The sequence below is a fragment of the Mustela lutreola genome, chromosome 5 (genome assembly GCF_030435805.1).
Source record: "Mustela lutreola isolate mMusLut2 chromosome 5, mMusLut2.pri, whole genome shotgun sequence".
NCBI classification, from domain to species: Eukaryota; Metazoa; Chordata; class Mammalia; order Carnivora; family Mustelidae; genus Mustela; species Mustela lutreola.
The window spans coordinates 152,207,888-152,225,933 of NC_081294.1; the positions used below are offsets into that span (position 1 = coordinate 152,207,888).

Consider the following 18,046-nt stretch of genomic DNA (forward strand, 5'->3'; position numbering starts at 1 on the left):
TCGGGACAGTTTCAGCCTCCAGTCTACCCCCTTTACCTTGTACCCTCTGGCCTAAATGCAATCACCATCACCCTTCCCCTACATTGCTATGGGGCTTCTGTGTCCCTACCCCTGCTGGTCCCAACAGAGACACTAAAGTTATTCTTTGACAATGTAAATCAGGGAAGCTCACGCCTCTGCTGGGTCTTACTGCCTTGACTTGAAGTAAGTGGCCTTGAGGCCCAGGAGGGTCTGGCCCCATCACTTCTCCGAGAGCTCACCCTCTTCTTTCCTCTGCCCCTCCCTGCCCCACCCCAACTCTGCTCCAGCCACACTGGCCACCTGTGGCTCTCAGAGCACAGTGGGCATGGCCCCACTTCCTCTCCTTTGTACACCTGGTCCTTCTATCTCGATCTCACCTTCCCTCAAATATCTGTAGGACTAATCCTGAGCCTCCTTTATGGGTTTCTTTATCCCCAGTCCAGTGAGGTCTTTCTCCTCTTCTGCTTAGGATGTTCCCTGACCCCTAACCCCCGCACTTCTGATTCCCTAACCCAGCTCACTTCTTCCAGAACACTTGCGACATCCTTAAGATGGCAGCACTTCCTTATGTTGACAGCGTATCTTCTCTAGCTTTCTCAAAGCTCTCAGAGCGAGTATGATGGCCTGCAATTCTTAATCATAAAAGGGATCTTGGCCTGTTTGGGTCACTGAAGTATGCCAAGTCCGAGAGAATGCCTAGCACACAAGTGGCAATCAGATATTTGTTGAATGAATGCACTACTCAATTTAGGACGAGTTGGGCATTCTATTTCAATACAATAAATTAATATTTTACTGTTTGTAAGATAATTCTATTTCAGATTTTGGAATTGCATGGTGTTTAGTGATATAATGATTTCAAATAACAATTATAAAGCCTTGAACCCTATCATCCTGGCTTTCAGGGGCACTGGAGAAAAACATTTTATATTTCAGCAAAGCAAATCAACAGCATTAATGGTCACTGTCTGCTCCAAAGAATTGTTTCCAGTCATCCTGTCGGTTATGGAGATGATAATATCTAGGCACAAATAGTTGAATATTATTATTTTTCTTAACATTTCTCCTCCACAGAAAAAAGTGGCTAGATATATTGCTACCTACATTTCTGAAGTAAGAAAAGCAATTACTTTCTTTTCTAAATTTTTAGTCTTTGATGCATGGTGCGTTACTGAGTAAAAATGATACTTACACATCTTGAAATTCTTCTAGAGTCTTTTGTGGTGTAAACACATTTAACAAACTAATTATCTGGAAAGAGAAGATTTATTATTCCTCAGCATGTCAGGTAACTTCACTTAATTATCAAAATTAAGTTTAACATTAAAAATGTATTAAAACTGAAAAATCATAGCAGAGCTCAGTATTTATTATTTTTATTAGTTTTACCAAAATATCCTATTACATGGTATTTGAGAAAAGTTAAATGATTAGGATTCTCCCCTTGGAAAGACGATATACTTTTAATCAAATCACATTTGATGTGTCTCTAGTAACTCATTATGAGACAGTTTTAACACATAATGTCTTTTGGGCTCTGGACATAAACAGGTAGACATTATGGGTAGAAAAACACCAAAGCAATATGTTGACTCTGAAAACTGAAATACGCTCTACAAATTTCTGAAGTTTTGAAATAGGAAGGTGAAACCTGTATTTTTAGTATGATGAAGGTGAACCCCTCAAAGTGTTACTTATTTACTTAAAGAAGGTTGTGGGAAGGCCTCTAGGAGTCCCACCGCTTGAGTATCAAACACACATCCTCAATCATTTCAAATGACCAAGGGAAAGACGAATGACTGAGAATATAGGATTAGGGTGGCCGGCTAACCGAGGGCAAAATAAAACCAGATCCATACTGAATCTTCACATCAACTCCACATGGAACAAAGATTTAAATGTAAACCATGAAACCACAGAACACTAAAATGTGGATAAACATTTATGTAATCCTGGCATAGAAAAGCCTTTTCTAAACATGACAGGAAACCTAGAACATGTGTCATATTAAACCCAAACCAAGGTCAACAAACCAAAAAAAAAAACCAAAAACAACACAACAAACAAAAACCACCAAAAAACTAATATAGCAAAAGCAACCTAAATGAGGTCAAATGGAAAAGAAGTCAGGGTTGATAGCTTTAATTATACAAAGATCCTCTATAAAGGCATAAAAGAGACCAACAGCCGAAGAGAAAAATGGTCAGAGGCCACAGGAAACAGATTCTTTTTTTTTTTTTTTTTGGAAACAGATTCTTTAAAAATAAATGGTTAATAGAGATAAAGTATGGAAAGAATTTAGCTTCAGAAGTAAGAATAATATATCACTTGTCATCTCTCAGATGGGCAAAGCACAACAACAAAAAAATCAATAATATGTACATAGTGCTGGGGGATTCTGAAATAAAACACATTCTTAGATAATCTTTTTTGTACCCCTCGACAGTCTTAGTGAAAGTGTAAAACTGCAGTCTTCTGTGAGGTCAATTTGTCAGCACATACTAAAATAAGAAGTGTGCAGTACACACTTTGACTAAGAAGTTCACCTGGACAGGTGGGCAGAGATGCAAGTACAGGGAGGTTTGTTCCAGCACTGGTTATAATAGCAAAAACTGGAAGCAATCCAAATATCCAGTAACAGGTGACCGGTTAAATAAATTATTGTGCATGTGTACTATGTAATGTATCTGAGGCCCAAGAGTATTCTGCGAGGGAAAAGGCCAGATGCACCATAACACAACTGATCATGTTCATGTAATATGTAGGTGCACGTGTAAGAATGTTCACCAAAATGTTAATGATAATGATCTAAGGGTTTCGATGACTTTTGCCTTCTTGTTTATACTGTATGAATTAAAAAAAACCTAACCATACTTGTGCATAACATGAAAAAAATGTTAAATGTGTAAGTAAAACAAAGCACATGTTGGAGAAATCAAAAACAAACTCAAACCACAGACTCAAAAGAATAAACTTGTCTTTGTTTTGTATGTAATGTCCGTACCCCAGAAAGATCCAGCATCAATGCTAAAGTGAAGGGAGGCACGTAGCACTGAGTGTAGTCTTTAACACTCCTCCTCCACCACAAAATAAGGGGTCACAAGGGCTGATCTCCAAAGCCCCTTCCAGACATAACACTTTACAATTTTTTTCAAACACAGCAAAGTTACCAAATCATCCTCACGATAATGCTCAGAGACTAGCTGTGGACATACGATGGGCCTGCGTATCTCGTTTTCTGGAGAAACACAATTTCTCCTTGAAATTCACAGTGCTTTGGTTTTGGTGGAAATGTCAAAGCACAGACACCTTGAGTATCATACCATTTACTCACATTTATTTAGAACTGAAATGTCCATCATACGAGGTAAAAAGCTACCTTATGGAACAATGTTTTTCTAAAAAAAATTGGCTAATTGTTTCTCAGTTTCTTAGGTCAATGTTGTTGCCATTTTACAGAAACAGAAACAGTGAAAATTAAATGATTACAGGTTAACTGATCTTGCTGTCAGACCTAGACAGGACCATGACGCTTCTTGCTGACTTTAATTTCCCCAATGCTGATTAAGAATTTTGTCAAGAAAATAGAACCCCTTAAATAGTTCCTGTTATGACTATTTTACCCAAGGTCTGAACTCAATGTATTTCCAAAGACCCCCCAAGATGACAATATCATGAACAACATTACACAGAGGAAATGTAGACATAACTTACATTTTTATGATTGACACATTTTAAGAGGACGAGTTCACGGTAAGCTCTCTTTGCATGAGTTTGATTCTGAAAAGGACGGCTTAGTTTCTTGACTGCAACATTTATCCCAAGAACTGTATCAAAAGCAGCACTATAATCAGGAAATATAATAAGGGACCCATTAGGATGATTCTGGAGAAGACTACAATGCACAATGCCCATTCAATGCATTGTTTAAAAATAAGTAACAAATAAGGAAATGTCTTTCTGCTTGCTTCCACTCAAGGTACTCCTACACATAAAGAACAAGTCAAGTTGGCTATGAGTGTGGGATGGACTGACTCCTTTGCAGAGGCACAAACTTGGAAGCTGCAGTTAAGACACACACCTGGACCTCTCCTTATATGAGTTGAGATTATTATATTCAGAACCAAGTAATTTAATACAAAGTGTGTAAGACCAGCCAAGAAGTGAACTCTTCAGTTTGAATACGCCAATAAGTTGGAAAAAAAAAAGTCACTGGTTATCACAGAATACAATATAGGTATAATCTGGCATATGGCAGTGGAGGAAATGGTTGAGCTCATAAGAAGGATGTAACAAATACAAGCTCTGATTGTGTTTTTCCCAGACAAAAGAATCTGAAAAAAGGAAACAGAAGCCAAGATCTCAGCTCATGGTAAATCCCCAAGATACAAAAGCTCTAATGTAAGCAAAGGCTATATAAAATTTGACTAGAAATAACTCCTTGTGCTATTATAGTAAGAATAAAATCTTGCAGAGGCTGCATTTCTGGCATCTCAAGTTCCCAGCCAAAAGTCATGGTTCCTTTTTACCTCAAGAAAATAGGAAAAATTGAGTAGGCTGTTTGGGCACTTGGTATAAACTACACTAATGACGCTACTAGTGTTATTCTTGCCCTTCGGCTCCTCACCAGAGGTTAAGAGCTGCTAAGGACCACTTGAGAATCCAAGCACCATCTAAAATATTGTTTCTATGTATTTGTTCTATGCAGTTTGTAACACTGTTTTCCATGTATTCACCCCATTCATGTTTGTTTGTTTGTTTATGTGTTTTTTTTTTTTTTTTTTTTTGCTAATGACCCTCACTTAATTCCATCTGTTTTAAATTGAAGGCTAGAAATTCCATGTTACTTTGTAAGTATTTCTCTTCAATTCAGGTCACAGTAAGTGTACATGTGTACACATAGGTCAATCCACATGCCCATATGCAAATACAACATTCACATGAATTATAAAATGTTCAGATAAATCTATTTGTGCAACAAATGTACACACATGTATTTGTATCTACTATATTTTAGTCTTAATGTGAAAAGACACGCCGTTTTTGATCTGAAAAGTTTGTGCCCAAAATGAGCCAAATGGACTTAAATTCTGACCCTCTGAGCAGACACACACTTCCATTCCTAGTTCCAACCCTTAGAGCGACCACCTTCCATTATTTCTGGTTTTAATTCTTATGGTCCCTTCTCAACTCCAAAGAATATACTTTTATCAGCATTTCCTCATTTATCGACTTCAGAAGTTGTCTAACTACTCTCCTAAAACTGAAGATTTAGTCCCTTTACTTGACAGCCCCACACCTCCCAGTTTTTTGCTATCGTGTTATTCTAAACTTTCCCTTTGGTCACCTTAGTTACTTAAACAACGTGCCTAAACTTCTTGTTCCATCAGCTTTGGAGGGAGGGATCCTCCAGACTCCCAGTGTGTAATACAAGACCACCACATTCCATACTCTCTTTCCTTTCCTCCAAACTCTGTCTCAAATGACATATCTATTCGGTCTCTACAGCTAAGTCTTCTGTGTGTTCCCTTTCAGACATGTCTAAACATTGAGAACCAAGACACAGAGGGCACGCACATGTGCAAATGTCAGTGTTCCTAACTGCAGGGGCAAAATGACATTTCATTTTCTTTTCTTTTTTTTTTTTAAGATTTTATTTATTTATTTGTCAGAGAGAGAGAGCAAGAGCGAGCACAGGCAGAGTGGCAGGCAGAGTCAGAGGGAGAAGCAGGCTCCCTGCGGAGCAAGGAGCCCGATGTGGGACTCGATCCCAGGACGCTGGGATCATGACCTGAGCCGAAGGCAGCTGCTTAACCAACTGAGCCACCCAGGCGTCCCGACATTTCATTTTCTAAGGAACACATGACCCTTGTCACCGCTCACAAGAAAATGAGATTGTTTCTGGTGTCGAAGTCAAGTGGATTTTCTTTTCTTACAATCCAGCAATCCATTGCTCAAACATCATGTCTTTTGAAAGCTGTTTGACCTTAGACCATGACTTTTTCTAGGTTATTTCACCACAAATTTCTCTTAAGAAGAAAAATATCCCTTTCTGCAGCCCTTCCCATTATTGTTTGGAGTCTATTCCAAATAGTCTATTCTATTCTTTTTGACAGCACTTTTTCTTGGAGTTCCTTTCAAGGCTGGCAGCACAGTTACCACCCTGGGGTTTCTTTTCACTGGCCTCCATGTTTCTGGTTGTACATGTTCTTGAATTCTCTCTCTTGGTGGAGTACATTTCAAGAAACTTCCTCAGAAAAAAATGTGTGGAAGATAAATGACCTTATTCTGCCCTTGGCCTTGATTGTTGGTCTTCTTACTTCAAACTCAATTTTCTCTCCGAACTTCATGGATTTCCAACATTGAGTATTGGTGAGAAGGCGATGCCTGTCTGATATTCATTCATTGACTTCCCTTCCTATTCCTCAGCTCCATGATTGACCACAAAGAGCCATGCTTTGTCAGCATTCCTCCCACCCCCCAACATCTACTACTAATCACTATCCCTCCTGTCCCCCAAAGACGATAACTACTTTTGACTCTTAGGAAAATCACTTCCTTGTTGTTACCAGAGGAACAAGAATTTTTAAGCTCCCTCCCCAGAGCCCCCATGGCTGCTTCTCCTTCTTCTTCTTTTTTTTTTTTAAGATTATTTATTTATTTATTTGACAGACAGAGATCACAAGTAGGCAGAGAGGCAGGCAGAGAGAGAAGGGGAAGCAGGCTCCCCGCTGAGCAGAGAGCCCGATGTAGGGCTCGATTCCAGGACCCCGGGATCATGACCTGAGCTGAAGGCAGAGGCTTCACTAAGCCACCCAGGCGCCCCAACCCATGGCTTCATTTTGCCTGGTTTTTAAAATCAGCTGGTCTGACTTCTGGTGAGACTCTTCTGCTGTTGCGTGTAGCTAGAATTCATTCTGGGTCACTGCTATATTATTCCTTTGCATGACTATGTGACAGAACGTTGACAGGTACTTTGGTTGTTCTCAGTTTGGAAGTGATTACAAAAAAACAGTCATAAACATTCCCGCACAGGGAGAGATATTCTCGGCATCCCCTCTGCACACATTTCTGATGAGTAGATAGCTAAGAGTAGGGATGCACATACTTAGCAGATAATGTCAAACCACTGTCAAAGTAGTTTGTTCTACCAATTTCTAGGCATTTGATTTTTATGTATCTTGGACCTGGTGTCCTACAATAGGGCTTAGCATACTCACTAACAAACAGAAGCTGGGGGGTAATCTAATCACAAAGACCTTCAGAAGCAGAGTTTACTCTGGCTGGGGGGAAGAGGGGAAAGTCTGAGAGATTTTTACCCTGAGAAGGATCAGACGTACCACTGCTGCCTTTAGGATGGAAGGGGACATGTGAGAAGGCCTGTGGGAGCTTCGAGGAGAACAGTGGCCCTTGGCTGACAGAGAGCAAGGGACAGGGACCTCAGACCTATGGCTGCAGGGGACTGACTCCTGCAGCTGCTTGGAAGCACATTCTTTCCCAGATCCTCCAGATAAGAGCACCGTCTGGCCAACATCTTGATTTCAGCTTGATGAGATGCTGGGCAAGAACCTGGGCAAGCCTGTGCAGACTTTTGACCTACAGAACCATGAAACTATGAATGGGTGCTTGTTTGTTTTTAAAACACCAAGTCTGGGGTAATTTGTTATGCAGCAATAGAAAACTAATACACCCTCTCTCCTGTACTATTTCTACACTTCTGTCTCTTCAGGCCTCTTCCTGAATTTTTTTCCTGACCCATCTTACAGATTGCTAAATCTCTCTTCAGTTATATCTAATATGCCATAAAACCCATCCATTAACTTCACAATTTGATTTCTGTATCTTACAGTTCTAGAGTTCTACTTAGTTCTTTTTTCTATGTTCTCATTTTTCATCTTCCCTTTAACCATCCTGAACTTAGCATCATAGCTATTTAGAAGTCTGGATCCAAGAATGCCCATTTCCCCTGTGGATCTGCTTCTTTTGTCTGTTTGTGCTGGGCTGTATGCCTGTCTAATCTCCCATGGGACTAGTTATTAGTGATTACGTATGGGACCTGGCACTTGCAAGACTCCTTGCTGTCTGGAAATAATCTGATACCCAGTATGATGCGGCCTTCCTCCAGGGAGAATTTAAATTCACTTCTGCTAGGTACCTGGTTGGGGGGGGCATTAGCAATCTGGGTTCAATTCAGTTCAAGTTCAGCAAATTGAGATGAGCTGAAGCTGAGTGGCAGTGCCTGCAAGGGTCTGTTTCTTTCTGGTTCAGTCTCCCTCTTGGAGGTAATCCTTTACTGGACTGAGGTCAACGTGAAGCAAGTTCACCAGGCCCCCACAGGGCCCAGGGCTCCAATCCCTGTCTGCCAGTCCCCCAAGGCAATCCCAAGTATGATTCAATCTCTCAGCTGCCCACTCTAGAACTGTCAGAAGACCTCGGGGGAAGAGCTCCAAATCCTGGGCTCCCCTCATTAGGCTCTGTCCTTCCCCGGATCCTGGCCTATGTAAGCCTTCACTCACCTACGTGTGCTCTAGGTGCAAATGCTGAGCATGGGGGTGAGGGTGGGAATGCTGGGAGCCAACTGGCTCAATTGTTTCATAATTAACACACCTATTTCTAGCCACTTGTGTCATCTTCATTTTCCGTATTTGTCCTCTCTATACCCACAGCCTCTTTGGGGTCTTACTATAGACATGTTCTCTTCCTTGCTGCAGATGTCTCGTCTACTTAGTCTCACTTCCTCTGCTCCGTTTATCTGCATCAAGTTTCCAATTACTTTTTACCTTAGGGAGGAACCTTGTTAAAAGCTCTCCTGCATGGAGCCTCCTGTTCTCAGTTACGTATCTGATCCATCAGCTCTAAGCCACTTGTTTTAGAAGTCAAACTATCAAGAACCACAAAGACACACAGATTCGCCCAAGGCCACAGAGAACTGCAATGTGCATCACGGCCAGCCTTGGAACTCATTCCCCCAGAGTCACGGCCTTCCTGAGTTTTATGCTACAGACCTCCTTCACTGCAGAAATGCTGTTACACACATTCTAAGCTTACTTATACCACTAGAGAGAAAACAAAATGGTGTAAGAGCAGGCCGGCATTTGGGGGTGCCGGAACTATAGAGAGGAAAAGAAGTAAGAGCTAGACTAACCACTTCAAGCTCCGGTTGCTAACGGTCACTTCTAGGGGCTGCCAGGTCCAATACTATCCATAAAACAAACAATCCTTTGGCTGAACAACTTGAGAGTTTAGAAGGAGAAAGAAAAAACTGAAGAGATATGAAAGAAATGTATACACATTTCCCACAACAGCTTCATAATCTTACAATGACTTCATTTTACAAAATAACATAGTTGATACTTAAGAATAATCCAGAGAGGGGCGCCTGGGTGGCACAGGGGGTTAAGCCTCTGCCTTTGGCTCAGGTCATGATCCCAAGGTGCTGGGATGGAGCCCCGCATCGGGCTCTCTGCTCAGCGGGGAGCCTGCTTCCTCCTCTCTCTCTCTGCCTGCCTCTCTGCCTCCTTGTAATCTCTCTCTCTGTCCAATAATAAAATAAAATCTTTAAAAAAAAATTATAAAAAAAAGAATAATCCAGAGATAAATATTTCAAAACTTACTTCCTAATTTATTTTACTATTTTTAATGAACAATAAAAAGAGAAACAAATCAGAGACAAATGCAAAAACAATGAAAAATTAAAGAGTCAGAATATTTTACTTGGGTCCCAGCTCTTCCATTTAATCTTGCATCAATACTGGCACCTTTCTTGCCCATACCTCAGGCCGTAGGTCCCTTTATAAAGCTCTAGTTTAAACAGACAACGAACAAGTTTTATAAGCCATGCACTATTGCTACTATGATATTTTATTTCTCAAAATGTAAAAACACGCATGGCCCCTATGTTAGTTTTCTATTGCTATTATAAGAAATTACCAAATTTAGTAGTCTAAGACACAGATTTACTATTTTACAGTTCTGGAGAGAGACAGAGCATGTTTGTGTGTGTGTGTGTGTGTGTGTGCGCGCGCACGCATGGGCACATCAATTAAGCACTTGGTTCAATCAGAGGCGAGGCTCTATTCTATTTTTTTAATAAGATTTTATTTATTTCAGAGAGAGTGAGTGAAAGAGAACACAAGTGATGGAGAGGCAGAAGGAGAGAGAGAAGCAGGCTCCCCACTGAGCAGGTAGCCTGACTTGGGACTCGATCCCAGGACTCCAAGAATCATGACCTGAGCCAAAGGCAGATGCTTAACTGACTGAGCCACCCAGGCACCCAGGAAGCGCCATTCTAAATGTGAGCTGTGGTTACCTGGGGACGTTTCATAGATGAGATCAGTCTTGAAAGACCAGGGATGGCCTCTTGAAAGACTGGTATGCCTCTGAGGACAATCCAACTGGGACATGCAGTAGGGACAAAAGTGACGGCCGTGGGAATGAACCTGTTGTGTTTGCAGGGAAAGGAGCACTGGAGAGAACTGGATACGCAGAAATTAGGGCTTGATGGTGGAAGTACTCAGGCCCTTCTGTCACTGACAGGAAGAAAGGCATCTGACGGCTTTAGTAGTTTCTTGCTCTATTCCAACAACTGAATGGGGTAAGACCCTCTCCTTGAACATGTACAGGACCGTTTTCTACTGAGGTCCTTAAGGCATGCAGCCCCAACTCCTGGGATGGCACAACTCCGAAAGATGACACAGCACAGAAGGCTAAGCATGATTTTTATAACTGCACAAACATTTTCAAAAGAAAACATCAATACTCTGAGTCAAGTTAACTAACCCCCTTTTCCATGTATTCATTAAAGTTAACCCAGCTAACAGGCTTTGATTTGGTAATGATGAACTAACTGGCTGGGTTACAAAGGTAAGTGAATAGTGACATCCAAGATGGTGAAATAAACTGTTGGCTGTGCATGGGCTCATTAAGTTTTAATTAATTAATTAAGTTTAATCAGTTCTAAGTAATGACTTCTTCTTTGAGTAGAAAAGAACAGAAACCCAGTCTTTAATCTTTCCTTAGAATCAAGAGATGAGATTTAGAATGGTGCTAAAATTTTAGCTATGACAGGGACACCTGGGTGGCTCAGTTGGTTAAATGTCTGCCTTCAGCTCAGGTCATGATCCCAAGGTCCTCAGATTGAGCCCAGCATTAGGCTCCCTGCTCAGCAGAGAGCCTGCTTCTCCCTCTCCCTCTGCTGCTCCCCTTGCTTCTGGTCTCTCTAATAAATAAAATCTTAAAAAAAAAATTTTAGCCATGACATAGGTCTTTCTTCCTACCTTTCTGCATGTGAGAGAAAAGCTGCTCTAACAAATAGCAATAAAATTGTCATAAAATCATGTAAAGGAAAATACTGAGTTAAGTGACATTACTTAAGATTCTGTGAATATGTAAATTAAGCTACTATAGGTAGTGACAACATATTTTGTAATAATATAGCACAAAAATGTGATTATATATGATACTATGGTATCAGGAGTTAAATAGCTATTACGAATGACAAAGAGCCTTGGTTTAAGGCACTGTCCAGTTTGCTCTTCTAAAACTTATTTTTTTTTTAAAGATTTTATTTATTCATTTGAAAGACAGAGATCACAAGTAGGCAGAGAGAGAGAGAGAGGGAAGCAGGCTCCCCACTGAGCAGGGAGCCCCATGTGGGGCTCGATCCCAAGACCCTGGGATCATGACCGGAGCCGAAGGCAGAGGCTTTAACCCACTGAGCCACCCAGGCGCCCCTAAAACATATTTTTGAGGTGAGACTCACATACACATAAAATTAACCATCTGAAAGGAAACAATTCAGTGGCATTTGGTTCATCCACAATGTTGTGCAGTTACCACCTCTGTATCTAGGTCATTCCAAAAGACTTTCCTCACCACAAACAAGGCAGTGTTCCTCCATCCCCTCGCCTCTGCCTCCATGGATTTATCTACTTGGGGTATTTCCCCTGAGCCTCTGGCTCCTTCCACACAGCATGTTCTTGGGGACCAATGCCAGTGCTCCGTTCCTTTCTGTGAGGAACATCCTGTGGACGCACACACACAACTTGGCATCTCTTCATCCACAGATGGACATGTGAGCTGTTTGCACCTTTCGGCTGCTGCGACCAACATCTGTGTACAGCTCTCTGTTTGAATGCCTGTCTTTAATTCTAGGAGTACTTCCTGGGTCTTGTGGTAGTTAAATATGGAGGAACCATCAAACCATTTTCCCCAAGTGGCACGCCACCTTACATTCTCACCAGCAATGTGTGAGGGTCTAATTCCTTCGCATCCTTGACATCAGTTACCTCCCACTGTGCTAACCGTGGGCATCCCAGTGGGTGTCAAGCAGGATCTCACTACGGTTCTGACTTTCATTTCCTTAATGCCGAATGATAAGCACCTTTCCATGTGCTTATCACCTGTTTACATATCTTCTTTGAGGAAACATCTGTTCAAGTCCTTTGTTTTTTTGTTCTGTTTTAAATTTTTTTTTTTTTTAACAGTTGTAAGAGTTCTTTATACATTCTAGACACTAGGCTCTTACCTGATATATGATTTGAAAATACTTCCCCATTTTGCAGGTTGTTTTTTTCACTCCCTTGACAGTGTCCTTTGATGCACCAAAGTTTTTAATTTTGATAGAGTCCAATTTTTTATTTTGTTGCCCATGCTTTTGGTGTCATTTCTAAGAATCCACAGTCATGAAGCTTTCCTCCATTTTCTTCCAAGAGTTTAATGCTTACAGCAGTTATATTTATGTCAACGATCTAGTCTGAGGCAACTTCTTAAATTATGTGAAAGTAAGGGTCTAACTTCACCCTTCTGCAGGGGATATCCAGCTGTCCCAGCACTGTTTGTTGAAGAGACTGTTATTTCCCCATTGAATAACCTTGGCAGCTTTTCCAAAAACAAACTGTTTGTTCTACTATCCACCAACATAATGTATGGGTATTTCTGGACTTTGAGTTTTTTAAATTTTTTAATTCAGAATTTTCCATCCTATAAGTCTGCCACTACTTTTCCCTGATTAAGTCTGGCTTATAATAGCATATTAGGAACTTTTGTTTCAAAACTAAATTTTTTTTTAATGAAAAATACACTTCCATAATGAATAATTCCATTATTACACATGTCTTTAAAAAATAAAGATGAAAAGGAGCATATGCAACCTGGAAGTCACAACCTGTGCAAACAGTACTTTATCAAGTAGCATGTGATTTTACTGTTATTTACCATGCTGTAATGAAGTCATTAATTTTAATTGCCAACCGTTTATAAAACCTTCCATTTTTCAGTGACTTATGAACATCCAGTCAGCCTCTCCCTGCTGTTACTACATTAAACATCCTTGGTAACAGTCTTGCCAAATTATCTGTGTCAAATGACCCCCCAATTCCAAATCAGAAGAATGTTTTATTGTCTGGAACTTTTTAGACGTATCGAAGTGTCCTCATTCAGGCCATCCAAACTTCTCTTGGTACCCTGGACTTAAGCACCGATATAGCGTGCCATCACTTGGAAACTGAGATCACTATTATTTTAGACACACGCCTGGCATTCCTTCCAAGCAGCCCCTTCTCCTGCATTAGTCCTTTTGCAAAGCTCTACACTGCCATCTCCTCTTAGCTCCTGGGGCCTCCAACCACCCAGGCTAAAGGAAATACTTGACTTCCCTGACGGCAGATCTCCAAACCCGGGGATCACTTCAAACCACTAGTACAGAGACTCTAACACAAACATCAGCTCCCCTACCCAGAATATCTGGAAGAGTTCTCTCTTACTTTGAATCCCCTCTGCCTACAAGGGCTAAACATGGGCTATGTAGCTTTATCACAGTTTCCTTCAGAGGCAGAGACCATCTTGTTTTTACTGACCCAAAAAAGAAAAAAGAAAGAAAGAAAGAAAGAAAGTCTTGCCCGGGGAGACTACGGGAGAAAAACTTTGGGAAGTGCTGATAACTGTAGTCTAGAAAACATGTGAAAGAGTTTACCTTGAGCTGGCCGGTGATGGCGCGGCAGCTGACTGTCTTACCATGCAAGACACTAAGGCTCAGGGTCAGACCAACGGTTCTGACGGGCTGGACACATGGCTGAAGTGAGACACCAAGGAAGAGACGGCCAGCCCAACCCCTCACACAGCAGCCCTTCCTGGTTAATCCATGGGGTGATAATGACACTGCTTGGCCTCGTCTTGCCAATGAAGGACAAGGCACTGCAGTGACGGCGCCTAGAAATGAATAGGAGTGATTTGGGGGTAAAAGGGGAAGGGGGAAAGGTGGCCAGGATGAAGAAATGAATAAAACTCCAAATTTCTGTTACAACTCACTGTCATACCTATTACTCTAGTATCTAATGACAGGAGGGGAAATGGAAAAGGGAAAAAAAAAAACAACAAAGAAAAGAAAAAAGACACAAAGCAAAAAAAAAAAAAAAGAAAGAAAGAAAGAAAGAAAGAAAAACTACCTATTTATATTTATGCAGCATTCTAAGAATTTAGGTTTGTATCCTACAATAGGACTACATATAACTAGAGCAAGAGGTTGACTCAATTTAGTTCAAAAACCTACTGCAAAGAAAAGAGTAGTTTTTTGTTTTTTGTTTTTTTAAATCAACTGTGTTTCTAAGTTCTGACAATTTAGTTCTTAGTACAATAAAAACTGGGTCCACGCTATTGAAAGAAACCCTACTTACCAAACAATTCCTTGGGCTCCGGAGCCGATTGGCTTCAACTGCTGGTAACGTTTGAGGACCGTGAAGGTTGAGTCTGCCACTTGCACACTGTAAAACTGACTATCACATTTACTGTCACTCATGATGTAGTATCATAGAATATTCCAAGAAGTTGGTACGGTTGTCGGGTTCCTTGAAAGAAAAACAGAATGAACATGTATTCTTAGATTACATGTGTGCAGCTCACACATGCAAAATTTTTAAAAGATTTTATTTACTTATTTGACAGAGAGAAAGATATCACAAGTAGGCAGAGAGGCAGGCAGAGAGAGAGGAGGAAGCAGGCTTCCTGCTGTACAGAGTCCAATGCAGGGCTTGATCCCAGGACCCTGGGATAACGACCTGAGCCAAGGGCAGAGGCTTAACCCACTGAGCCACCCAGACGCCCCAAGAGTGTTGCAAATTTAATGGCGTCTGAGACAAGGGGGCTGTAAGTGGATAAACTCAGTTGCACCAAGAACTTCAACAACATGCAAACAAAACAAAACAAAAAACCCCAATCGCCCCCCCCCCCAAAACCAAAAATGCAACAACGCTGCAGAGGTACTGAGCCTTCCATGGAAGGACAGAATGCTAAGGCCCGGCATGACCATGTTTTAAGGGAGTGGTCTAGGAAATAACAGCCTTTCTTGTATCTGTACAGTTAGCCAGCCAGGACAAGATTATGTCACCGTGTGACTCTCCTCAGCTTGCCTCCTGTGGGACCAGCATATGCCGGGCTGGCTCGGGGATGAAGGTACTCGGGAGAGGTTTCAAAGGGATCCTGTCTACGATTCCTATAAACACTGCAAAAGGGCTGAGTCCACAAGTTCAGGTGAAGTGATGAAGCACAGAGCCAGTCCTGGGCCAAAGTGACTGCAAATGGGGGAAGTTATAGAACAACGGGGTGCTGGGCCCTGGTGCCGTGGCTGTGTGTGCCCGTGCGTGTCCTGGAACTGGCCCGTGTTCCCCAAACCCCACATTCCTTGCAGGCTCAATACCCACACGCTCTAGATGGAGAAATGTGGTAACCTGCAGTCAATGACCTGGATGCTCTGACATTTATTCGTGATACATTAGTCCAAACTGGCAGTCTCAAAGCGGCCTTTTGGTGGGTTAGGCAACAGATCAAGATCCCTACCCCGCAGGAGCCTGTGTGATTAGCAGGCAGCTACACGGACAGGGTTCCCTGGCTTTATCTGAAGACTTTTATTTAAAAGTCAGCAAGCTATTTATTTTGCCCTTTTATTAAAAAAAAAAAATTAAAAAGCCATCAAGTGAATCCTAGAGGTAAACGTCCTATACAGTTTTAAAAACTGGGAACTTAAAATTTTATTGCCCAGCTCCAGCAATTTCCTGTTTGCTCTACCATCTAATATTTGATGGCGACCCACTGAGTCAATGGAGTGATAATTTGTATTTTGATACAGTGATGCCTGGAATTTCCATTAAATATGGAAATAAGCTGATTGATAACAGGCCTAAAAAAAGAATTTAAATCGAGTGAATAGTTTCTCCAGCTGATCACTCCTTCACTCCTGTTTCCCAGCTTTTTTTTTTTTTTTTTTTTTAAATACCAATTCTCAGGGCAGTGGCTGAGCCATCTGGGCTCCAGGCCTCTGGGCCACGGAGCCATCGAGGCAGAGAGACATGGATCCTGACCTGCTTTTCAGAGTGGTCATTTGAGAAGCTAAGAGAGGGATGGTTTGGAGTGGGCAGGACTGAAGACAGGGAGACCTAGCAAAACAGGACAGGGTTGTGGCTGGTGTGGATGAGAAGTGAATGCACGTCTTGGAGGAAGCATGTACATGACCTGGAGAAGAAGGGAAAGCAGGTGAAGCCGCTGGAGGGAAGCCGGGCGCACAAGCGGTCATCGAGTCTGGCTTCGGACAGGTAAACCGCAGTGCCAGAGTGATGAGCAGCAGGACAGCCACAAGCTGCTGCAGATCTCCAGGACCCCTCCTCCATCCTTCATTCTAGGACAGAAGCCTCCCTGTTCCAGCTGGACAGATGGCCACCCAACTAGTCATGACATCTGGCTGTGTTCCTGGCAGCCAGGTGTGGCCAGATGACCAGCTTTTGGCACCTGACGGGTGAGCAGAGCAACAGAATTTTTCTTTTCTTTCTTCCATCTTAAAGAAAGCTGCCTGCTGTCCAACATATCTTTCTCTGTTGCTGCTGGCTGGGGGAACAGCTGTCATCGACCCAGACATGTAAGTCAAGTGCTGGAGAGGGCAGAGCTGCCCACCAGTCGGAGTCCTGAATGATCTTGCAGCATGGAGACGCCACGCACCGTGGCCCACCTGCCGGCTCGGAGACTGGCGCAAACGTACTCCTCCACCCTCGCTGAGCAATCCTGAGCTCTCTCTCCTCTGCTATAGCTGCTGGGACCTGTGTTCTGCCTGCCACACTCTTGGGTTAGCTTTTGTGGATTTGGGGAGAACATTACATCATCAGGTTTGAGGATGGATAGATTTTCATCTCAAGATTTAAAATAAGTTTTAAATTAAAGGATGTTGCGCTTAGTAGACAAAAACAAAACAAAAAAACTCCACATGCACATAAGAGAGAAGTTGTCAGAGCCACCTTCTCTGTCAACCTTGGGCTCCGTGAGCAGGAGACAGCCAGTAATTTAGTTGTTAATGAAATCAACTCTGTTGAGATTCTATTTCAACAAAATGGACATCACCTGGGTTTTAGAAGACAGTTTACAAATTGGGAAGTGTATGAGTTCTTCATACAACCACATTATCAACACACTGAAGGTGCAGTCATTGCCTTCACTTCCCTTGCTGGTGGGCACTGGTTCCTCCCCTGGGCTCCCGCAGTAGGACCTAGTCCCCGCCCACGCTGCTTCTACACAGTCACTCGGTTTCAGCAGGTCTGCCTCTGTCTCCCTTCCCCAGCCAGGGAGCACCTCTAAAGCAGGAAGGGTCTGTCTTCACTCTCACACATTGAGAAATTTAAGGAAGTGTCCAGTGTCTACCATGATCCACTGAAAAAGCTCCTTGGTGACACAAGGGACACACTCTGCTCCTTGGTGGACACGCAGGACACATCCTGCTCCCTGGGTTCTTCAGACCTGTGCGTACTGGGCAGACAGCTCAAGGGACGGAGTTGGCCCAGCCTTTGCTAAAGGCATCTGGTTCATGTCCATGCCCTTCTCCCTTCACCACGCTACTTCAATGAATCCTTGTTGAACAAAATGCTCTCATCTAAAATCCCTACTGGTCTAAGACTGAGGACTCTTGCAGAATCCCCTCTAGGAATTCTGGAGTAAAACCGACCCACTCTACAGATAAATGTGGGGTAGGAGGAACATTCCTAACTTGTTT

At 42.3% G+C, this 18,046-nt stretch overlaps 1 protein-coding gene across 4 annotated transcripts in view; it reads right to left on the bottom strand.

Annotated features, from left to right (window-relative positions):
- Positions 1–18,046, bottom strand: part of MAPK9 (mitogen-activated protein kinase 9) — a 47,752-nt gene that overhangs the window by 19,179 nt on the left and 10,527 nt on the right. For 3 of the 4 annotated variants that reach the window (XM_059175949.1, XM_059175947.1, XM_059175946.1), the window contains exons 2-4: positions 14,694–14,864; positions 3,736–3,865; positions 1,214–1,272 (exon numbers count right to left, since the gene is read on the bottom strand). In XM_059175949.1, coding sequence (XP_059031932.1) covers positions 1,214–1,272; positions 3,736–3,865; positions 14,694–14,815 — 311 coding nt within the window. In that variant the 5' untranslated portion in view covers positions 14,816–14,864. Of the gene's footprint in view, positions 1–1,213; positions 1,273–3,735; positions 3,866–13,993; positions 14,224–14,693; positions 14,865–18,046 lie in introns of those variants that run through there. The other variant, XM_059175948.1, reaches the window with a different exon arrangement.